This window comes from Equus przewalskii, chromosome 1 (genome assembly GCF_037783145.1).
Source record: "Equus przewalskii isolate Varuska chromosome 1, EquPr2, whole genome shotgun sequence".
Classification (NCBI taxonomy): Eukaryota; Metazoa; Chordata; class Mammalia; order Perissodactyla; family Equidae; genus Equus; species Equus przewalskii.
Genome location: NC_091831.1, coordinates 92,199,842 through 92,220,411, shown reverse-complemented (window position 1 = coordinate 92,220,411; position 20,570 = coordinate 92,199,842). Strand labels below are relative to the sequence as shown.

Sequence of the window (20,570 nt, the reverse complement as noted above, 5' to 3'; positions counted from 1 at the left end):
GACATCGCATACTAAGCTCTGGAAAGAGCAATAGATCTAGACAGACAGCGTGCATCTTTGGTGGCCACCCCCACTTCTGGGCGCACACTGGTGCGGGCACCGTTTTCCCCACTGACTCTGGCCGAGGCTCGCTCGATCACCAGTTTCTCCTGGGGGAGCTTTCGCAATGTGGGGGAAGGAGCACCGGGCTCTCACTGGGAGGCCGGGTTCTTGTTTCTGTGCTCTCACGGCCGGACACATGACCCTCATCCCGTCGCCTCCCGACCTGACTCTCCAGCCCTGGCAGCCCTGGAGTCAGTGGCCACCGCAGTCTCTTCTGCCTGCACCACCCGGATCCCTTCTCCCCCATCCCCAGCCTCCCCTCCCTACCCGGCCCCTATCCCCACACTCATTTCCGGGATTTCTTTCCCCCTTCAAGGCTGCATCTGTTTGTCATAATCCAGTTTTACCTGAATAACAGCGTTACTAGGGAGGTTCACAGAATGTTCCAGTGAGCGGTTGATAAAGTACCTCGTAAACCGGGTGTTGCTGGCGGGCAGCTCCCCTGCGGAGGTCTTCCTTTCGCTTCGTACAACCGTGAGCCCATCCTCAGAAATGGTCAGCCAGGGGTGACAGGTCTGCTCGTTGAGGTGGAAGTAGCTGCCTGCAAGGGGAGGACACACAGGGAGGTCCCCAGCCAGTCACGCCACTGCCTTCTCAACACTGACCCTCCCTGCAGGCAGAGGGCTGACGACACGCCGCCGGCTTAGCTCCTGGGTGATGCTAGCAGGCCTGGACCTCCAGTAATAATGACCCTCGCGGTAATGATGGCCATTACCATGGACGGGGCTGTCACTGTGTGTTGAGTACTAGGCTAAGCTGGGTGTGACTCTTAACCTCATCCAGTCCCCATAGTGACCCTTAGCAAAGGATAGAACTCAGACTCGAACCCCAGCCCCTCTGAGTCCAGAGGCTGTGCTCTTACCTTCGAGGCTATAAATGCCTGCACAGGGACAAGAATTTCTAACCTACCTGCCGAGGGAAAACGGTACTGAGGGAATTCTTAATGATCAATATGACAAAGGTTTGCAAAATTCAACATTCGACTTCCACTTAGGGCACTGGGGAAGAAGGAAGGAGATATAGCCATCCCTAAATCAGGCTTACACAGCTCCTCAAGAAGTAGAACAGAATAGACTGAATAAAAAATTATTTAGTGAAAAAAAAATCTATTATGTAGGAACATAGAAACTTGTTCTCCATTATCGTCTCTTCGCCAAGCTCCTCTTTTCTTAAGTTCCCATTCTATCACTTCTCATTGTCTCAAACCCTAGTTCAGGCATTGCCATCAAGCTGTGCACAATTATTTTCACAATTCGATGCTGCTGGAAATTTCATTTGCTATCTGAGCTGACTGGCGAGGGCGAGGCAGCTTCCCACCCTGCAGCTGACACACGTGCAGCCCCTGCTCCCTGCTCCCTAGTCCCAAACAAGGATTATTGTTGAATATATAGTGTTTTTTGCTGATTCATGTTCACTTAAGTTTTTCATAAATACACTCTTAAAAAATTATTTGAACAAACGAATTCAGAGAGGATTGAATCGTCAAGAGCTGGCTGTACCTTTGCTCTGTTCTCTTTTATTGAAACAGCCAGAATTTGACGTTTCAAAACACCAGGTCAGCACAGGAAATCAGAAGTACCAGCCAACCAAAGGGAGGCCCAGCACATCAGGAAAGAACACCCTCATCCTGACACCAGGGCTCAGCCCCACCACCTTCCGGGGCCACTTCCCTTGTTTTTCCATCTGTGTGGAAGGAACACAAGTGGGGGCTAGTCCCATACCTCTCCTCCTGGCATTAGAAATGAGGACATAATGACACAATGGCCCTCAGTGAAAGAGCCCCGTCAAGGGATTGTTGTCCCTGGAGCCCTGGGCCCAGGCTCCTTCTTCTCTTGCTCACCTGCACGTCACTCAATCAGCCAGCCTGGGCAGGCCCTGCTCTCTCAGGTGTGAGAAGAGCCACCGTGGGCAAGCTCAGGACACAAAGCCACAGCAGCCTGGGGACAGCAGGAGGTGTATGGCACGTTTCTAGTGATGGCTCTGCTCACTCGAGACTTGGACAGGACATGTGACAATTCGATGGCATCAAAGGCAAGTGAGAAGTGGGGAGGAGCTGGACTTGGGGATATGGGTACCCACTAGGGCCAGTCAGGGCCTGGGGGGAGGCGGGGGCCAGGTCTGAGTTGGGCCTGTGGGTAGGGAGGTGCTTGGGCTGATAATGGGAACAGGGAGATGAGCCGAGGAGGAATTTCCTAAAGACCCCGTCCCAGGGGTGGTGTTCAGCCTGTGTGAGGTATGAGGTGTCCGGGCCACCCAGGTCCAGCGTGACAAGCCTCCAGCCCTCCTGAGGGGCGTGGAGATAAACCTTGAGTTCCAATGCTTGCTCAGCCACCAGGTTGCTCTACGCCCTGGGCCTTCAGTCTCCGCATCTGTCAAGGGGCACTGCAGGGCAGTGCTCAGCCCTGAGCCCTTCCCGCCCTTACGGGCCACGTGTTCACATCGGTGAACACACCTAGCTCCCTGGCATATCAGCAGGGAGGCTGCCACAAGCAGTCTCTCTGGGTCCCAGAGAGTACGTGGCAGGGCACAGACCTGTGGTGTGGACCGTGGCAGGCTGGCTCCTCGCGCTGGGGCCCCCCATGTTGAGGGCGCGCACGTAGATTGTGTAGCTCTGCCGGGGCTGCAGCTGCACCAGGGCCTCGCAGGTCGGGATGCCCACCACAGACCTGGGCGGGGAAGCAGAGCTGCAGTCACTGTGGGGCGGTGGGCCCAGCACCAGGCCAGCCTCGCGAAGCTGGGATGTTTAAGTCACCTTCGTGCCCCCCTCCTCTGACCCACATCAGCATGGCCTCGAGTGTCAGCCCGCTTCCGTGCTCCCTCCAACGGCCTCGGGGCCACTTTCCTCATTTCCTTGTTCCTCCTGTGGTTGTCTGCCCTCCAAGCTGCCCACCCCGGTTTCCCAGACCCGTAGCACGGTGCTTGGCATGCGTCTAACGCTGCATCCGTGGAGGCGAGCACGGCATGCAATCCAGCGTGCCTCCATCTGTCTCGCGGGATCAGAACCTCTCAGAGCACGAGGACCATTACCTCAGTACAGTGCGGGCCCAGGGCAGGCTCTCGATCTGTCTTTATGAACAAGGGACTCTGACCAGAGCTGAAAAGGCCCACCAAGCCCACTGCGGTTAACCCCTTTGAGAGCAGCTGCCTGTTGGGAAGAAGCCAATCTATTCCAGTTGTACCCCACAGGAACACAAGCCTGTAATTGCCACTGTCTGTGTTCCTGCGGTTGCCAACTCCATTTCAGTCCACTGGGGAAGAGAAGCCTTCAGAGTGATGCCTGTTGACAGATATGATGCCCTCGCCTGACGAGGCCAGGCTGTCCAGGTCACCTCTGAGGCAGCCGCTCCAGGCCAGAGGGCGCTTTTACATAGTCATTCAACAAACATTAACTAAGCACCTTAGGTTCCAGGCACTGTATAGGGAGGCCCTGGGGAAAACAGAATGTAGTCCCTGCCTTCATGGAGCTTACTGTCTAGACAGGAAGAGAGGCACTCCTCAAGTCATCCCTGGAAGAAATGGAGGATGGGAACCATGACAAGTTGAAAATAAGGTGTACAATAGGGGGAGAGGTGATTTTTGAGCTGAGCTCTGAATAATGACTATGAGGTGATTGCATGAAAAGTGAATAGAGGAGTCTCCTACATAGAAGAAGAAGCACATGCAAAGGCCCTGTGGCAGGAAGGAGCATGGGAAGTAGGAGGAACTAAAATATGACAAGTGTGGCTGGAGCCAGACAGGGAGGAGGAGCTGGTGTGGGATAAGCGGGAGAGGCAGGAAGGGGTCAGAAGCTGTGAAGGAATCTGCCTTTTCTTCAGAGCAATGGGATGCCGTGATGAGATTTGTGCTAGGAAAGTAGGCGCCACCCCAGATCAGATGACCTAGGTCGCTGACCAGCCCTCTGAGGACCCCCATCATTATGGGCTGGTCCCAGGTGTCAGATGCTCCTAAAGTATCAGCACAAATTGCAAGGGAAATCTGACCCATCCAGGGGGTCCAGAACCCCTGGACCCTCCCTCCCTGCACCTGAGTATCTCTAGAAGTGAATGACCAAGGTCAGCCCTGATGTGGCTGTGGACACAGGAACTCTACTCGGAACAGATGGCTGGGTGGGATGGATGGTCAGGCACCAAGCCTGGCATTTAGCATCAAAGAATCTGCCTCCCTAACCGTTGACCCCAAACTCCCCCTCCTCCATTTCTCCAGGGCCAGGTGGGTGCATCCCACGCTGCACAGCAGGACAACCGCGGGACTTGGTGGCCGGTACTGGGCTGCCTGGCTGGTTCACTCCTCTTCCGGAAGCTTCTAGACTGCCTGGTTGTAAACCAGAGGTACATCCACGTCTCCTCCACTGTGCACAGCTGTAGCCTCGCAGGGTCTGAGCCCAGCCCTCATCCACCTGTGAAGCCCTCCAGCTCTCCACCGCCAGGGGACGAAGATGAGCTTCCAGGTGGCCGACTGGCATGGACACAATGTTCTCTGTACGTTGACCTCTGATCGCTTGTTTCTGCCTCACGCCGTTCTCCCCTTCCCTGTGGAGTCCCAGCCAGGTGGGTCTTCCCCTCCCCCCAGTACGTCAAGCTCACTCCTGCCCGGGCACGCCCCTGCACCCACGATTCTCAGAGCTCAGTCCTTCCCATTCCCCCGGGTCTCAGTTCAGACGTCCACTCTGTCCAAAGTAAGTCCCCACCTTCACCACGTTCTCAATCTTATTACCTTCCTTTTTCTGTCATACCACGGTGTATGTTATGCATTTGTTTGTTTTCTCAGTTTTTATTTCTGCCACTCGACTGTCAGCTCCATACGGGCCGGAAATTTGTCTGTCCAGTCCACTAACAGTGAGGCCCACGGCCTGGCGCCACCTAGGGCCGCAGGCCCTGTCGAATGAACGATGGTAAACCTCAGCTGGGCTAAAGCAGCAACCCTGAGCGTCACCCACGGGTTCTTACCCGCTCTCTCGTCACTCACCTTCAATAATGGCAGTCCAGCTACTTCTCACGAAAACTAAGCCTCCTAAAACTAAGGTCACCAATTCTGACCATCTCTCCAGACTCTGCGCATCTCCTAAGCTGTGTCATTGTGTCAGGTGTTGAGGCCTCTCGTGCTCAGCAAATGCCCCCCGTGACTCACTCAGTTACGCCCGAGGCCTCCGGCGTTTCCGCCTGGGTCAGCTCCACCGTGTACGAGTCCACAGGATTGAGGTTCCCGGACTCCCAGCAAATCAGCGCAGCCTCTTCGCAGCTCCTTATCTCTTTGCTTTTGATAACGGGAGGAGAAGGCGCTAAAGGCAGGGGAAAGGAGAGACCAACAGCCGTTCTGTTCATATCCAGCCATTTCGTCCAGAGAAGGGGCAAACCTCAGCCTCTCTCCCCACAAAAGAGACTCAGTGCAAGCAAAAGCAAAGCAGCTGCTATCGACTGAATGTCTGCGTCCCCCCACATCCGTGTGTGGAAGCCCCTTTCCTCCCCGGGAGGACACAGTGAAAAAGACAGCCGTCCATGAACCAGACACGAATCTGCCCGCGCCTTCATCTTGGCCCTCCCAGCCTCCAGCACAGAGAGAAATAAATTTCTGTTGTCTATAAGCCACTCAGTTTGCAGTAATTTGTCATACAGCCTGAACGGATCAGGACACCAGGGAATTCCTTTCAGACGCTCCTGGAGTGGAAGGAAGCTGCAAGGTTCAAACAGTACCGCGACCGAGAGCGTACTTTTTGATGTTTTGAGACCAACTAGGAGAAATGTCCCTGCTGTACCAGGCATTTAGATTTGGTGTATTAAATGAAAGAAAAAAGTACACAATTATTCCTGCCCTTCCAGATGAAATCAAGAGCCCTGCCACATCGAGAAAACCGTGCCTCCCCTTGAAGGACAGTCCTGCCACAGAAACAAGCGGCCCCGTTACCTGTCATGTACACTGCGCGCTCACTGGCAGGGCTGAGGCCAGTCCTGTTCTGAGCTGTGACCCAGAATTCATACTGGGTATTTGGCACAAGGTTTGTCACTGAGCAATATGTTTCTTTGACGGTCATTGTAAACTCTGGAAAAAGAAAAAAAAAAGGCAAGAATTCAACCCTAAAAGAGGCCAAGTGGCTCCAAATTCATTGTGCTGAATCCCCCTGTAGTGGATTACAACACTGGCCCCCAATTTCTCCCAACCCTGTCTGCACGGCCCCCTGCAGTGTGCCTTTGCTGATCCTTGTATTGAGGGGTGCTGTCTTTCTAGGTGCCGTCTTTCTCACCATCACTTGAAGCTGGGCATAGCCATGTGACCTGCTTTGGCCAGTGGGACACTAGCAAACATGAGGCAAGCAGAGGCTTGGGAAGTGCCGGTGTATAGGGCCTTGTCCTGCTGCTGGGAACACCTCCACTTCCACGGGAACCAGTCTGAGTAAGCCTCTGGAGGCCAAGACCACGTGGGCAGAGGCCCCAGCCATCCACGTCATCCCAGCCATCACTGCTGAGGCCCCAGATACATAAGCAAGGCCACGTAGGCCATCCAGCGCTACCCAAGCTGGCCCAGACCAGAAGAACTACCCAGCCAACTCACAGAATTGTAAGAAATAATAAATGTTTGTCATTTTAAGCCAATAAGTTGTGTGTGTATGTGTTGGGGGGGGCGTGTTGTTACACAGCAAAAGCTAACCGATACGCCTCCAAACCCCTCTAGACTCTTGAAAGGCAGTGATAACTCATTAACCCACCCTGTGACATCAGTTCCTTTATAACAAAGTGGCCTGTTTCAAAGACCTTCCTAGATTACCATGACACAGCCCCAATGCAATGTCTGCTTCTGTGTGTCTGCAGAGGACACCAGCAGGGTTGATTCATGGCAAAAACTGCAATTAATCAGACCTACCTTCTTGGACCCCAACCTCCCTTTTCAAATGTCCCCTTTTCCCTCCATGCCCTCTTTAGTCCTTATTCTGACCACCCTCACCCTCACTCACCATCGCTTAAACTTACTCTTCCTTTTCTCAAGAATTCCCCTTTCTTCCTGGTCCCTGAGCAGAAAAGCACCCTCGCCTTCGGCACTCAGAACCCTCCACCCGCACGACCTGGTACAATGAGAAGAGCTCTAAGCAGGAGCCTGTGGCCTTGGTTCCTGTCCTGGTTCTTCCATAACTCACGGTGTCCCCGTGGACAGCTCATTTCTCTCTGGGTCTCAGCTTCCTCATCCATCAAATGGAGATCTCTAAGTCCCTTTCCGGCAATCTTGCTCTGACGCCATGCACACAGGACAGGCCCTGCCAGGCGGGCCCTGACCCCTGACTCCTTCATATGCTCAGCTGGGGCTCCTCTGCTGTCTGACAGGAGAACAGCTTATCCATTATGAGGGGTGAGAGGCGGGGAGGAAGCTGCCCCGGCCCTAACCCCACACCGGCCAGCTCCAATTCCCCAGGGAGAGGATGGGCCAAGAGCTGTCCACAGTGATGGCTGGAGGCCCTTCCCAGGACCTGGCTCCCTAGGGGGATGTGGATCCAATCAGCAGCCGCCCTCCAGGCGGCAGAGCCCCACGCGTCCCTCATGGGGATCTGCAAATGAACCCTACAGTTTCTCCCAACACAAGGTTGCTCTGAGAGAGCCAGCCTGCCCTCACATGCCAGGACCTGCTAGAACCCAGCCAGGCCAGCCAGGCCTCCTCAAGGAGGGGTGTCCCCCCATTCCTGCACACAGTGCAGCCAGAGACTCATCCCAAGGACAACTCCCACCCAGCAGCTGTAGCTACCCTCCCGACACCTCAACCTGGCCTTGCGGTCTTCCCCAGTCTTGCCTTTCTAGCCCTTCCTGCCATGCTCACCCGCCTGCAACCCATCCTCTGGGTAGTTCCCAGATTGCAACAGTTCCATGGAGCTGGGGGCGCAGATTCACCCCATCCCACCTTCCCACCTGCCAAGAAGGCAGGGCCCCAGCCTCTTGGGGGCCTCAGCCATCCCGGAGCAGGGTCATGTTCCTGGCAGAGCCTCACCTGTGTGGTCCTTCCCAGGCGAGCCATCCTGCACTGGCCGGTAGGATAGCTGATAGCTCTCCACGGTGTCGTCAGAGTACAAGCTCCAGCACACCCGGACCGAGAAGCCCGTGGCCGAGTTGGGGGCCTGTGGGTTTATCACTGGAGCAGAAGGAGCTGAAAAGGAAGAGGGAGAAAGACAAAGACAGATGAGGAGGCTTCAGCAGAGGTGGGGATGGGCCTTTACAGGAGCACTCATGCCCCAGTGCCACCCTGGGCTTTGGAGTAGGAAGAGGCAGCCTGGAGTGGACAAGGAGAGGAAGGCCTGACCTCCCAACCACGAGCCTGGAAGCAACAACCAGCATGTCCATTTCTGCTCTGACACATCCACGCGAGCCAGGGAGGAGGGGTCGGGGACAGGGGCTCAGGCTGGGGCCTGGTTTGCAAGTCCTGCCCCAGGTGCGGGTCCTCTGACCCTTCCACGCCATCCGAAGAAGCAGGACAGCGAGGCCCACAGCACTGCTGCCCGCAGCCCTGGAGTGAACTGAGGAGGGGACGAAGCCTTCCACAGGGATGCTCCATCCAGCAACCGCCTCCTTCATTACGATGAGAGAAGACTGGGTCTGGCCAAATTGTGCTTTTCAGAACCAGCTTCTTTGGAGTCCATTTACCGTGCCAATTCTTTTCTTCTCTGTAGGTTAATTCTTCTGCCCCCTCACCCCCACACAGACCCACACACAACAGAGAAACACTTGTTTTTCTTACATAATTCTCCCATGGCAGCACCTCCCTCCATCCCAGGCTTTTAAGAACATCCTCAGTTTCAAAATTTGAAATTACTCAATCCAGGTAAGAGCACAGCTAAACGTAAAGGAGTTCATTAGCCACAACTCAGTCTTTCCTTCTTGGTCAGGGACTGGAAGACCCCACGTGACAAAGGTGAGGAAGAAGAGAAAGAACCTGAATCCCCGAACGACCAAGTCCAGGCCGAGTGGGAGACACCCTTCTACACCCTGTGGAGGAGAGCCCCACAGCAGACGCAGGAAGAGGGAGGGCTCTGGGAGCTGTTAAACTGCCCAGGGGTCTGGACGCAAGCAGGAGGGTGATGGTCCACGTGGGACCTGCACACGGCGGGGAGACGAAAAATGTCGGTGCTTCTCAAGCACTGACTCGGGCGACAGGGCCTTTCCTTCCAAATGACTGGGCCTGATTATTCGGGCAGCACCTTCTGGGAAGGGAGGAAGGACCATCCAATGGACATCAGAGCTCAAAGAAATCTCCTCTTGACCCAGTGGGCCAGAGAGGTTAGGTAAGTTGTCTAAGGTCATACAGCTAGGAAGTGGTGAAGGTTGGCTTGTCACTAGTTCCACAGGATTCCAAAGCCCATCTCTTGACCGCTATGCTAAAAACAGCTACCCAGGAGGAACATAAATACATTTAAGGACATGAAATTCAGGCTACTTGCTTGGTGTAAATCAGGCAAGAGAGCAGGAGTTTATGCAGCCAGGCAGGCTACGAACAGAAAATAGTTCAAGGCTGCCTGGGGCCAGATGTCAGCCCCTGAATAGTGAGGGGAGCACTTACCCCGAGGAGGTCAGCTTCTGCTCTCACCCTTACAAGCCAGAAAGACAAAAACATGGAGCCAGAGGGAAAAAGTACTTGTTTCTACATCTTTATGATTTTCTTAGCCGTCAAAGTTTCTAACTCGAAGCTCGGGGCTGGGGGAAGTTGCTGTGAAGCAGGCCCCCGGGTGAGCTATGCACCTGGGATGGTGTTAATGGCGCCCATCAGCTGCTCCACGTCCGAGAAGTCCAAGGTCTGGTCTTCAAAGTCAGGCTGCGCCGAGATCTCCACGTCTGTTTCTGTTTTCAGGAATTTTCCAAGTCTGTTGGTATAAAAAGGCACACTAGCAAGAATGGAGGGGCATTTTCCTCAGGGTCTAGCTATTGTGCTGGGCCACTAGCAATAAACGAAGAAGCCTCTTTGTGGAACTTTTATTTCTTTATTTTAACACGCTGCTGGCCGCCTTTGGCCATCTGCTTCGGTGACTGACCCAGGAGGTCACCAATGGGGATGGGCGGGATTGGCTTGTGCATTCAAAGGGAGAAGATGGGGTGGGATGTCAGAGAGCGCGGTGGGGGGTCATATGCCAATGAGTTCCAGATCCACAGCCTCTGACAGCACCCCTGGTGACCCAGAAGCTCCCACCCCGATGCCACCCCAAGATGTACAGCCTCTCCGCAGCTTCCCCTCCACAAGGCCAAGTGCCCTCAAGTTGCTGACCCAGGACCGGGGCTCTGGGTCTTCTTGCACCTGCTTCCTGGCAGTCACAGCATTTGTAAGTGGCAGAGGCAGACTTTGAAACCAGATCTGTCTTTCGCCAAAACCCATGCACTTAACCCTCACATTATTAAGCTTCAGTGTCCATCTTGCTTTACAGACGTGGTCTCATTTAATTCTCACAAAACGATCCTTGTTTGTAGATAAGGAAGGTGGGTCCTTGACTGATTAGACTTGCCCAAGGTCATGGGGGTAGCAGGATTTGAACTCCTGTCTGACTCTGTAACGTGCATGCTCTCCGCAGTGCACAGTCTGGGTCCTGGCACAGCTGGGGGGCTCTGGGGACACTCTCTGGATCTTGGTTCCTCCTGGTGAAATAAGGGGCTTGTGGAGGAGATGTGACCATGAGTTTGCTGGCTGGGCGTCATCACAGGCTCCCTTCCAGCCCTGAGATTCAGTACTAGCAGGTCCTTGTGACCCTACACCGTCCTTCCAAAGCCAGTGCCATTTAACCTCAGATGCAGACACAAGAGCTGAAACTGGGAGCATATAACCAAGTGGAACTGAGTCCATTTGGATATCTAGAGGTGAAAGAAAACACATGTCAGAACAAAAGTATTACCTGTCAGCCATAGCCACAGCATCCTAAAAAGGAGGAGAAAAGATTAAGTTGATTTTGGAAATAAATTTCTTTTTCAAACTATATAATAATATAAACATATTTAAAAGCTTGGAAATTAGGAAGAAGCAAAAATCACCCGTATTCCACACCCTAACACAACCCCCGTTACCACGCCTGTGTATTTTCTCCCATACACTGCTTGTTTCCATTCACATGATATAAGCACTTTCCATGTTACGTATGGTCCTTTGGACCATCAATTTGAAACTCTGAGAAGTGTTCATTGAGTGGGAACTCCATCGTTTACTTAACCTTCCCTCTATTTTTGGACATTCTGGTTCTTTCCAACGTTTTGCCATCATAAATAACAGCGAGAAGAACATCTTCATGTGTATCACTTTCTCCACATTCTGGGTTATGTCTCTGAGACACAGTGGTACCATGGGACCACTGGTTCGAAAGGTCTAAGCATTCAGGGCTCTAATGGTGCCTGCCAACTTGCCTTCCAGCCTCAGTCACAGGTCCCTCGACCCAAGCCGGGCAGGAAGGAGGCGCTCTTGGGCTTTGAGGGGTGACTATGGGCTTGGTCAGTGTGGCAGCCATATTTGGCAACCAGGAAGCTCTGCGGGCCAAAGGCTCCTCCCTCACATCCTGGACACCACAACTGCCCCGTATTCCTGTGGGACCCCACCTCTGACAGAGATTGAAATTCCCACAGCCCAGCTGCATGGGAACATGGAGTCTGATTTAACTGGATTTCAAGGAAATGAAGAAATGGATTTTTTTTTACAAGTCTGAATTTATGAAGTAAGATTTATAACTGCTGCATTCATAACTGGGAAATTGGAGGTACGTTTTTGGGGAGAATTTTCTCCCCAGCGCCCCAAGAAGCCATCAGGGGCTGGAAAGCTCTCAGCGAACTGTTTTTGCACAGTTCCAGGATGAGGGAACAGATCCGTAGGTAATAAGGACAGATGAACAAAGACTCTGGTGTTACCTGAGCGATGGTGGAGGGCAGGAGTCAGCTGTGAATGAGCCTGCTCAGCCACTTATGGCGAAGCTGTGCAGAAAGATGGGGTGACAACCTCACCCTTGTGAATATCCAGTGGAATCAGATGGCAGCTGACCATAAAGTCAGTTCCAAAACCTCCAGGTGAACAGGAGACAACCTAACCTACTCCAGCCATCACTGTCCCTCCCCTTCATTACTGACCTTTATGAAATCGACCTTCTCTTCATGACACATCTCCTCTATGGTTTCCATCAGTTCTTTACAGGTGTCCAGGTTTTCTCCACAGCTGACCAGTTGTCCATATAAGGCTTCTAACTTCTCTTTCTTCTTCTCCCCTAGAACTTGTATTTTTTCTTCATATTTCTGAGCCAGTGTTTCCAAGATCTCATTGTAATGTGACTCGAAGTTTTGTTCCTGTCTTCCAAAATTTTCCTGCAAGACAGTTCACTTCAGTCATCACTTCAGTGCATGTGGTGTGTCCACAGCTGAGTCATTTGGGGCATGAAAATGTATCTACATTGTGGCTATTTCAGTCCCTCCACGTTGTCTTATCATCTCTTGCCAGGGTGCTGTGGTGGACCCTGGGGGAGCTGGGACACAGGAGTCTCCAGCTAAAACCTCAAGGATAATCTTAGCAAAAAGCACTGCTTTCTCTCCTGGCAGCATTTTGCATCCTCCTCTCCCCACTTCACTTTAGCCACCTCCCATCACCATGACAACTGAGCAAGGAGATGAGTCAGCCTGCTACAGGAACCTCAGACCTTAACATGGAGACGTTTGCTCCAGGATATTCCCACCCATCTTTCCTTCCTGAGCTCTCAACATCACATGATACTCATCTCCACTCCCTGATGCTCAGATTATACAAACACCAGGAGCACACAGATCCTCACATCAACTAAGAGAAAGATGAAGGCGAGGGGGAATAAGGGTTGTGGCCAGATGGTGCTACCTAATAGATGAGAAAAGGCAAGAAGACAGAGGGAGGGTTGAGACCATACATAATCCTGGGGCACAATGGATGAGAAATATTAGAGCACATCGACTCCTGGTCCCCATTCCTTATATTGGAAGCCCAGGAGAGCTCTGCGGGTTCTGACTGATGTCATCCTCATCTGATAACAGGGACTTCCAAAGAAGAGGCTCTTATCAATCATTCAGGGGATACTTACTGAACACCTACTATGTGTGTAAGAATTTCTTAGAATGGCAGCAGAGAGGGAAAGCAGTAGATGACTCCCCTGTGTTGAGTGTAAAAGGAAGAGCTCAGAGTCCTCACTCAGGTGAAGACACTTTGACCTGAGAGTGAGCTGGTGGTGCAGAGTGCAGGGAGCTCTGTCCTGGCTGTTGCAGACTGACCCCTCCCACCACCAGCCTGTGCTTGGAAGGGGAAGGGCTTGTCCTTTCTCTGTGCCTTCCACAGGGCATGAGTGCAATAGCTCTCCTCACTTTTAAGATTGGAGCAAAGGAGGGCAAGCTTCACAGGAAAGGGGCCTGGAGCTTAGCTAATTCCTATGAGGTGCTCCTGTTGATACACTCTGAGGCTGCATTAATAGGAGTAGAGCATCCACACAAAGAGAGGGGAGACAGAAGGCCCCCTGGTCCTCGTCCTGGTCTACCTCATCTGAAGGGTTAGCCTGAGCGCTAGCATTACAGTGATATACCATATACCTACTAGGCACACCCAGGGGACCATGACATGTTTGGTGGCAGGCACAGAGATGTACTAATCTTATGGAAAATATATAAGAGATGAGGAAAAGCACACTTATTAATGACAGGATAGGTGTCTCACAATGCCCTGTCAAGGCTGGCCCATGAAAGAGTCCTACCTTGTAGTAGGACTGGGGATATACAGACACAGAAGACACAGTCTCCCCACTGAGAGCTTATAGTTCTGTAGGGATTGCCTACAGGTAATTGGTGATGAGGCACATGCCCAAGGTGCCATGGGAGGGCAGGGGAAGGGGTGAGGGGAGAGGGGCAGTAGTGATGCTGCACGTTCTAAGAAAATAGATTCTCCAACTCATACCAGACACAGCTGCTGACCTAGGTGCTGATGGAAGCAACATGTGTCTGGTGGGGTTATCACATGTGCTCTTACCTCCACAGTGATGAAAACCTCTTCTAAGTGACTTGCAAAATTTTCCATCTCGATAATCTGCTTTTCCAATTTGTACATATTTTTGTGAATTTCATCCTATCAAACAGAGGATCAGAGAGTGACGTCAGCAACATGGCAGAGTGAGCTGTTCCCTTTGTCCCCCTTTTGAACTACAACTAAATGGACATTCATTCACCAATGGAGGAAGCCCACACAGCACAACAAGGTGCCTGAGAGACACACACAGCTATGCACCTGAGGGTGGATGGACTGGTCCTCCAGGAAGTGGTGAGGTAGGTGAGCACTCCCTGCCCTCCCCCAGCAGCCCTGTGCACACGTACCAATGCTTTCTACCCTGGCGTGAGTGCCCGAAAGTGGCAACATGTCCCTGGGTGACTGGAGGAAGAGGTGGTGGCAGCCCTTAGCATGCTCATGATCACTTTCCTGGTTGGGGGGAGCCCGCCATGCCCCTGCAGCCCCAAGGAGTGGCCCTAGGTCGGTCCCATAAGGAAGCCCCTCCCACCAAGCACAGCAGCTGGCAGAACCGCAAGCACAGGTGTGGCAGATCTACTTGCTGGGTAAGTACACTCCAGGCCCAGGCGAGTGCCCATAGTACCGCTGAGCCCCAGAAGTGGGAGCAAGCCCTAGAGTAACTGTAGGAAGAGGTGGCAGGAAGAGGTGGTGGCAGCCCTTATCTCACTTGTGATCACTTTCCCAACAGTGGGGGAGCCCATGGTGACCCTCGGCCCCATGAGCGGCTCTGGCTCAGTCCCTGAGAGGAAGCCCCACCCACCAAGCACAGTCCACATCAGCACCTGAATGCCCTCCAGGCCAGTGCAAGAGCCCATAGTACCCCCAAAACTTCCAGCAGACTGGGTGGGACCAGAAACTCTGCTCCTGCTTACCCCTAGTGGTAGCAGGTGGAATCTGCAAGCTGATATTACCAAAAATGCCCTGACAAAAGATTAGTTCATCAAACACCATGAGAAACTGCAGCAACAATTCAGACCAGAAGGAAAATGACAATTCTCCAGAAACCAACCCTGAAGGCACAGAAATTTACAATCTAATGACAGAGAATTCAAAATAGCTATCATAAAGAAACTCAATGAGTTACAAGAGAACACAGAAAGACAGTTCAATGAGCTCATGAATAAAATGAATCTCTTCACCAAAGAGATTGAAACCATAAAAAAAAGTCAAGCAAAAATTCTGGATATGAAAAACACAATTAATGAAACAAAAATTAATCTAGAATGCCAAAGAAACAGAGCTGATGTTACAGAGGAAAGAATTAGTTATTTAGAGGATAAAAATATAGAAACGCTACAGGGGGAGGAGGAGCAAGAAGTAAGATTTTTTTAAAATGAAGGAATTCTTTGAGAAATATCTGACACAATTAGGAAAAGCAACATAAGGATTATAGGTATTCAAGAGAGAGAAGAGAGGAAGAAAGGAGCAGAGAGCTTGTTCAAAGAAATAATAGTTGAGGACTTCCTCAACCTGGGGAAGGAACTGGATTTACAAATACATGAAGCTAACAGAACTCCTAATTACATCAATGCTAAAAGACCCTCTCCAAGGCATATCATAGTAAAACTGGCAAAAGTCAATGACAAAGAAAAAAATAAGAAGAAAATAACCTACAAAGGGAGAAATTAACAGCAACACAATAACAGTAGGGGACTTCAATACTCTACTTATGTCAATGGACAGATCATCTGGACAAAAAGTTAACAAGTAAATAGTAGATTTAAACAAAACACTCGATCAGATGGACTTAATAGATACATAGAGAGGATTCCATCCAAAAAGAGCAGAATACACATTCTTCTCAAGCGCACATGGATCATTCTCAAAGATAGACAATATGTTGGGAAACAAGGCAAGCCTGATAAATTTAAGAAGGTTGAAGTCATCTCAAGCATCTTCTCCAACCATGACATTATGAAACTAGAAATCAACTACAAGAAAAAAAGATGGGAAAGTCAGAAATATGTGGAGACTAAACAACATGCTACTGAACAACCATTGGATCAATGAAGAAATCAAAGGAGAACTTTAAAAATACCTGGAGACAAACAAAAATGAAAATACAAAATATTAGCTCCTATGAGATGTGGCAAAAGCATTCATAAGAGGGAAATTCATAGCAATACAGGCCCACCTCAACAAAGAAAAATCTCAAATAAGTAATCTTAAACTGTGCCTAATAGAACTAGAAAACAAAGAATGAACAAAGCCCAAAGTCAGCAGAAGGAGGGAAACAATAAAAATCTGGGCAGAAATAAATGAAATAGAGACAAAAAACAGTAGAAAGGATTAATGAAACTAAGAGCTGGATCTTCGAGAAAATAAACTAAATTGACAAACCCTTAGGCAGACTCACTAAGAAAAAAAAGAGAGAAGGCTCAAATAAATAAAATTAGAAATGAAAGAGGAGAAATTACAACAGATACTGCCAAAATACAACTTTCTGCACTAAACCTGCAGAAAATGTATATGCCCCAAAACTGGATAACCTAGAAGAAATAGATAAATTCTTAGACTCATACAACCTCCCAGAACTGAATCAAGAAGAAATAGAGATTCTAAATAGACTAATTACAAGCAAAGACATCGAAACCGTAATCAAAAACCTCCCAAAAAACAAAAGTCTAGGACCAGATGGCTTCTCTGGATAATTCTACAAAACATTCAAAGAAGATTTAATACCTATCTGTCTCAAACTACTCCAAAAAATTGAAGAAGATGGAACACTTCCTAACTCATTGTATGAGGCCAACATCACTCTGATACCAAACCCAGACAAGGATAATCCAAAGAAGGAAAATTACAGGCCAATATCACTAATGAACATAGATGCAAAAATCCTCAACAAAATATTGGCAAACCAAATACTGCAATACATTAAAAGGATCATACCCCATGATCAAGTAGGATATATACCAGGGATGCAGGGATGGTTCAACATCCACAAATCAATCAATGTGATACACCACATTAACAAAATGAGGAATGAGAATCTCATGATTATTTCAATAGATGCAGAGAAAGCATTTGACAAGATCCAACACCCATTTATGATAAAAACTCTCCATAAAATGGGTATAGAAGGAAAGTACCTCAACATAATAAAGGCCATATATGAGAAACCCACAGCCAACATCATACTCAATGGGTAAAAACTGAAAGCCATCCCTCTGAGAAGAGGAACAAGACAAGGGTGCTAACTCTTGCCACTCTTATTCAACATAGTGCTGAAGGTTTTGGCCAGGGCAATTAGGTGAGAAAAAGAAATAAAAGGAGTCCAGATTGGAAAGGAAGAAGTGAAACTCTCACTGTTTGCAGATGACATGATTCTATCTATAGAAAACCCTAAAGAATCCAACAGAAAACTATTAGAAATAATCAACAACTACAGCAAAGTTGCACAGTACAAAATCAACGTACAAAAATCACTTGCATTTCTATACACTAAAAACAAATTAGGAGAAAGAGGACTCAAGAATACGATCCCATTTACAATTGCAGCAAGAATAAAATATCTATGAATAAACTTAACCAAAGAGGTGAAAGACCTAAACACTGAAAACTATAAGACATTATTGAAAGAAATTGAAGAAGACATAAAACAATGGAAAGATATTCCATGCTCATGGGGTGGAAGAATCAACATAGTGAAAATGTCCAAACTTCCTAAAGCAATCTACAGATTCAGTGCAATCCCAATCAGAATCCCAATGACATTCTTCATGGAAATAGAACAAAGAATCTTAAAATTTATATGGAACAACAAAAGATCTCGAATAGCCAAAGGAATCCTAAGGAAATAAAAACAAAGCTGGAGGCATCACAAGCCCTAACTTCAAAATATACTACACAGTTATAGTAATCAAAACAGCATGGTACTGGCACAAAAACAGACACACAGATCAATGGAACAGAATTGAAATCCCAGAAATAAAACCACATATCTAGGGGCAATTAATCTTCAACAAAGGAGCTGAAAACATACAATGGAGAAAGGAAAATCTCTTCAATAAATGATGTTGGGAAAACTGGACAGCCACATGCAAAAGAATGAAAGTAGACTATTATCTTGTACCATACACAAAAATTAACTCAAAATGGATTAAAGACTTATATGTAAGACCTGAAACTGTAAAACTCCTAGAAGAAAATATAGGCAGTACACTATTTGACATTGGTCTTAGTAGCATCTTTTCAAACACCATGTCTACTGAGGCAAGGGAAACAAAAGAAAAAGTTAACAAACGGGACTACATCAGACTAAAGAGCTTCTGCAAAGCAAAGGAAACCTTGAACAAAACGAAAAGACAACCTACCAACTGGGAGAAAATATTTGCAAATTATTTATCAGACAAGGGGTTGACCTCCAAAATATGTAAAGAACTCAAACAACTCAACAACAAAAAAACAAACAACCTGATCAAAAGATGGGCAGAAGATATGAAGAGACATTTTTCCAAAGAAGACATACAGATGGACAACAGACACATGAAAAGATATTCAACATCACTAATTATTAGGGAAAGGCAAATCAAAACTACAAGGAGATATTGCTTTCACCAGTCAAAATGGCTATAATTACCAAGACAAAAAGCAACAAATGTTGGAGAGGATGTGGAGAAAAGCAAACGGTCATACACTGCTGGTGGGAATGTAAACTGCTACACCCACTATGGAAAACAGTATGGAGATTTCTCAAAAAATTAAAAATAGCAATACCATACAATCCAGCTATCCCACTACTGAGTATTTATCCAGAGATCTTGAAATCAATGATCCAAAGAGATTTATGCACCCCTATGTTCTTTGGAGCATTATTCACAATAGCCAGCACGTGGAAGCAACCCAAGTGCGCTTCTACAGATGAATGGATAAAGAAGATGTATATATATACAGTAGAATACTACTCAGCCATAAAAAAAAGACAAAATCATCCCATTTGCAACAACATGGATGGACCTGGAGGGTATGATTTTAACCGAAATAAGCCAGACAGAGAAAGACAAATACTGCATGATTTCACTCATATGTGGAAGATAACAAACACAAGGATAAAGAGAACAGATTAGTGGTTACCAGAGGGGAAGGGGGTTGAGGGGTGGGCAAAAGGGGTAAAGGGGCACATATGCTTGGTAATGACAAAAATTAGACTACTGGTGGTGAGCATGATGAAGTCTATTCAGAAATTGATAAATAATAGTGTACACCCGAAATTACACAGTCATAAACCATTATGATCTCAATAAAATTACAGGAGAAAAAAATGAAAAACAGAGGCTCACAAGATGTTACTGTTACATCTTTTCCCTCTCCCTTTTGTAGAAGGCATTTTAGATTTATTTCCTGCCTGCATACTTGAGATAGAAATGCAACATCAAGAGAAAGAAGAACCAAGGAGACCTATTTACCTTGGCGCTCTCCAGGGCTTTATTGAGTGGGGTCACCTCATGTTCTTTGTGTTCATCAAAAACCTTCTCCAATGCTCTTATTGGAGTTTTGCAAGTGACACAGAAGACGTCGGCAGCTTCTTCCTCGTCCTCCTCCTCTGGGATGACGTAGCATTCATACTCCTCACTGGCACGGCCGTGTGTGTACCTATAGGCTTCTCGCAAGTCCTGGCACTGGCCTGCTGAGCCCCACCCTCCGAAGCCCAGGTCCTGGGTCTCAGCTGCCTCTGCACTAAGTCTCCAGTCTCTCTGCTCCCTGGCTGGTTCTCTCCTCGTCATCCCATAAGGAGGATATTCTGAAACCTCTATTCTGGGCGTGGTTTCATCAACAAACTCATCCCCCAGTTCATGATCATCTTCAAGTCCGTATAAATGGACAAGTTCGTCCACTTCCTCTTCGAGGTCTCTTTGAGTCTTACCTTTCACTGCCCCTCTTGGCTCACTGGTCATTTCAGCTTGGACGACTTCTCTTGTCATCCGAGTGTTTTCTTCTGGGAAGATTTGCAGTCTGTCTTCAGAGTCATACAGATCCATGTGATAAAAGTGGAAGTTATGGGGGGCAGTAGACCTGTGCAGCCCGGGTGTCTCCCCCGCTTCCTCCTCCATCATAGGTCTGGAAGACCTGGGCAGCACCTGTGCACAAGAAGGAGCCTTCCTGAGCAGTTAGTAGTGGATATCCCAGGCCTAGAAGACAAAAAGAGGAAGGAAACTCCGTTTCTGAGACAGTCATTGCAGGAGAAAGTCATTAGCTTGCGCTTTATCCATTCACAACTTTTTAAAAGTGAGAAGCTCACTTGTGGTTCTACTTTGAACTATCTGTAAAGAAAGATTTGCTTTCTACAGGAGGATGGACTTTCCAAGCTTAAAAGAGACAGAAGAAATTACAAAAGAAACACAAATAGATTTGACTAACAATCTACTCTTATACATGAAAAAAAACCCTCAAAAGGCAAAATAATGGGAAGTGTCTCCGGCAATTATTATTAAACAAATTGTATAAACTAATTTTAAAAATTAATATCTCAA

The 20,570-nt window shown here is 48.7% G+C and overlaps 1 protein-coding gene across 6 annotated transcripts in view; it reads right to left on the bottom strand.

The window, feature by feature from the left end:
- FSD2 (fibronectin type III and SPRY domain containing 2) overlaps positions 1-20,570 on the bottom strand; it is a 48,307-nt gene that overhangs the window by 6,778 nt on the left and 20,959 nt on the right. For all 6 annotated transcript variants that reach the window (XM_070570376.1, XM_070570349.1, XM_070570363.1 and 3 more), the window contains 10 exons: positions 19,506-20,228; positions 14,065-14,160; positions 12,162-12,392; positions 10,949-10,971; positions 9,810-9,931; positions 8,068-8,223; positions 6,004-6,138; positions 5,230-5,380; positions 2,635-2,768; positions 511-643 (listed from right to left, as the gene is read on the bottom strand). In XM_070570376.1, the coding sequence (XP_070426477.1) occupies positions 511-643; positions 2,635-2,768; positions 5,230-5,380; positions 6,004-6,138; positions 8,068-8,223; positions 9,810-9,931; positions 10,949-10,971; positions 12,162-12,392; positions 14,065-14,160; positions 19,506-20,153 (1,829 nt within the window). In that variant the 5' untranslated portion in view covers positions 20,154-20,228. The remainder of the gene's footprint in view (positions 1-510; positions 644-2,634; positions 2,769-5,229; positions 5,381-6,003; positions 6,139-8,067; positions 8,224-9,809; positions 9,932-10,948; positions 10,972-12,161; positions 12,393-14,064; positions 14,161-19,505; positions 20,229-20,570) is intronic.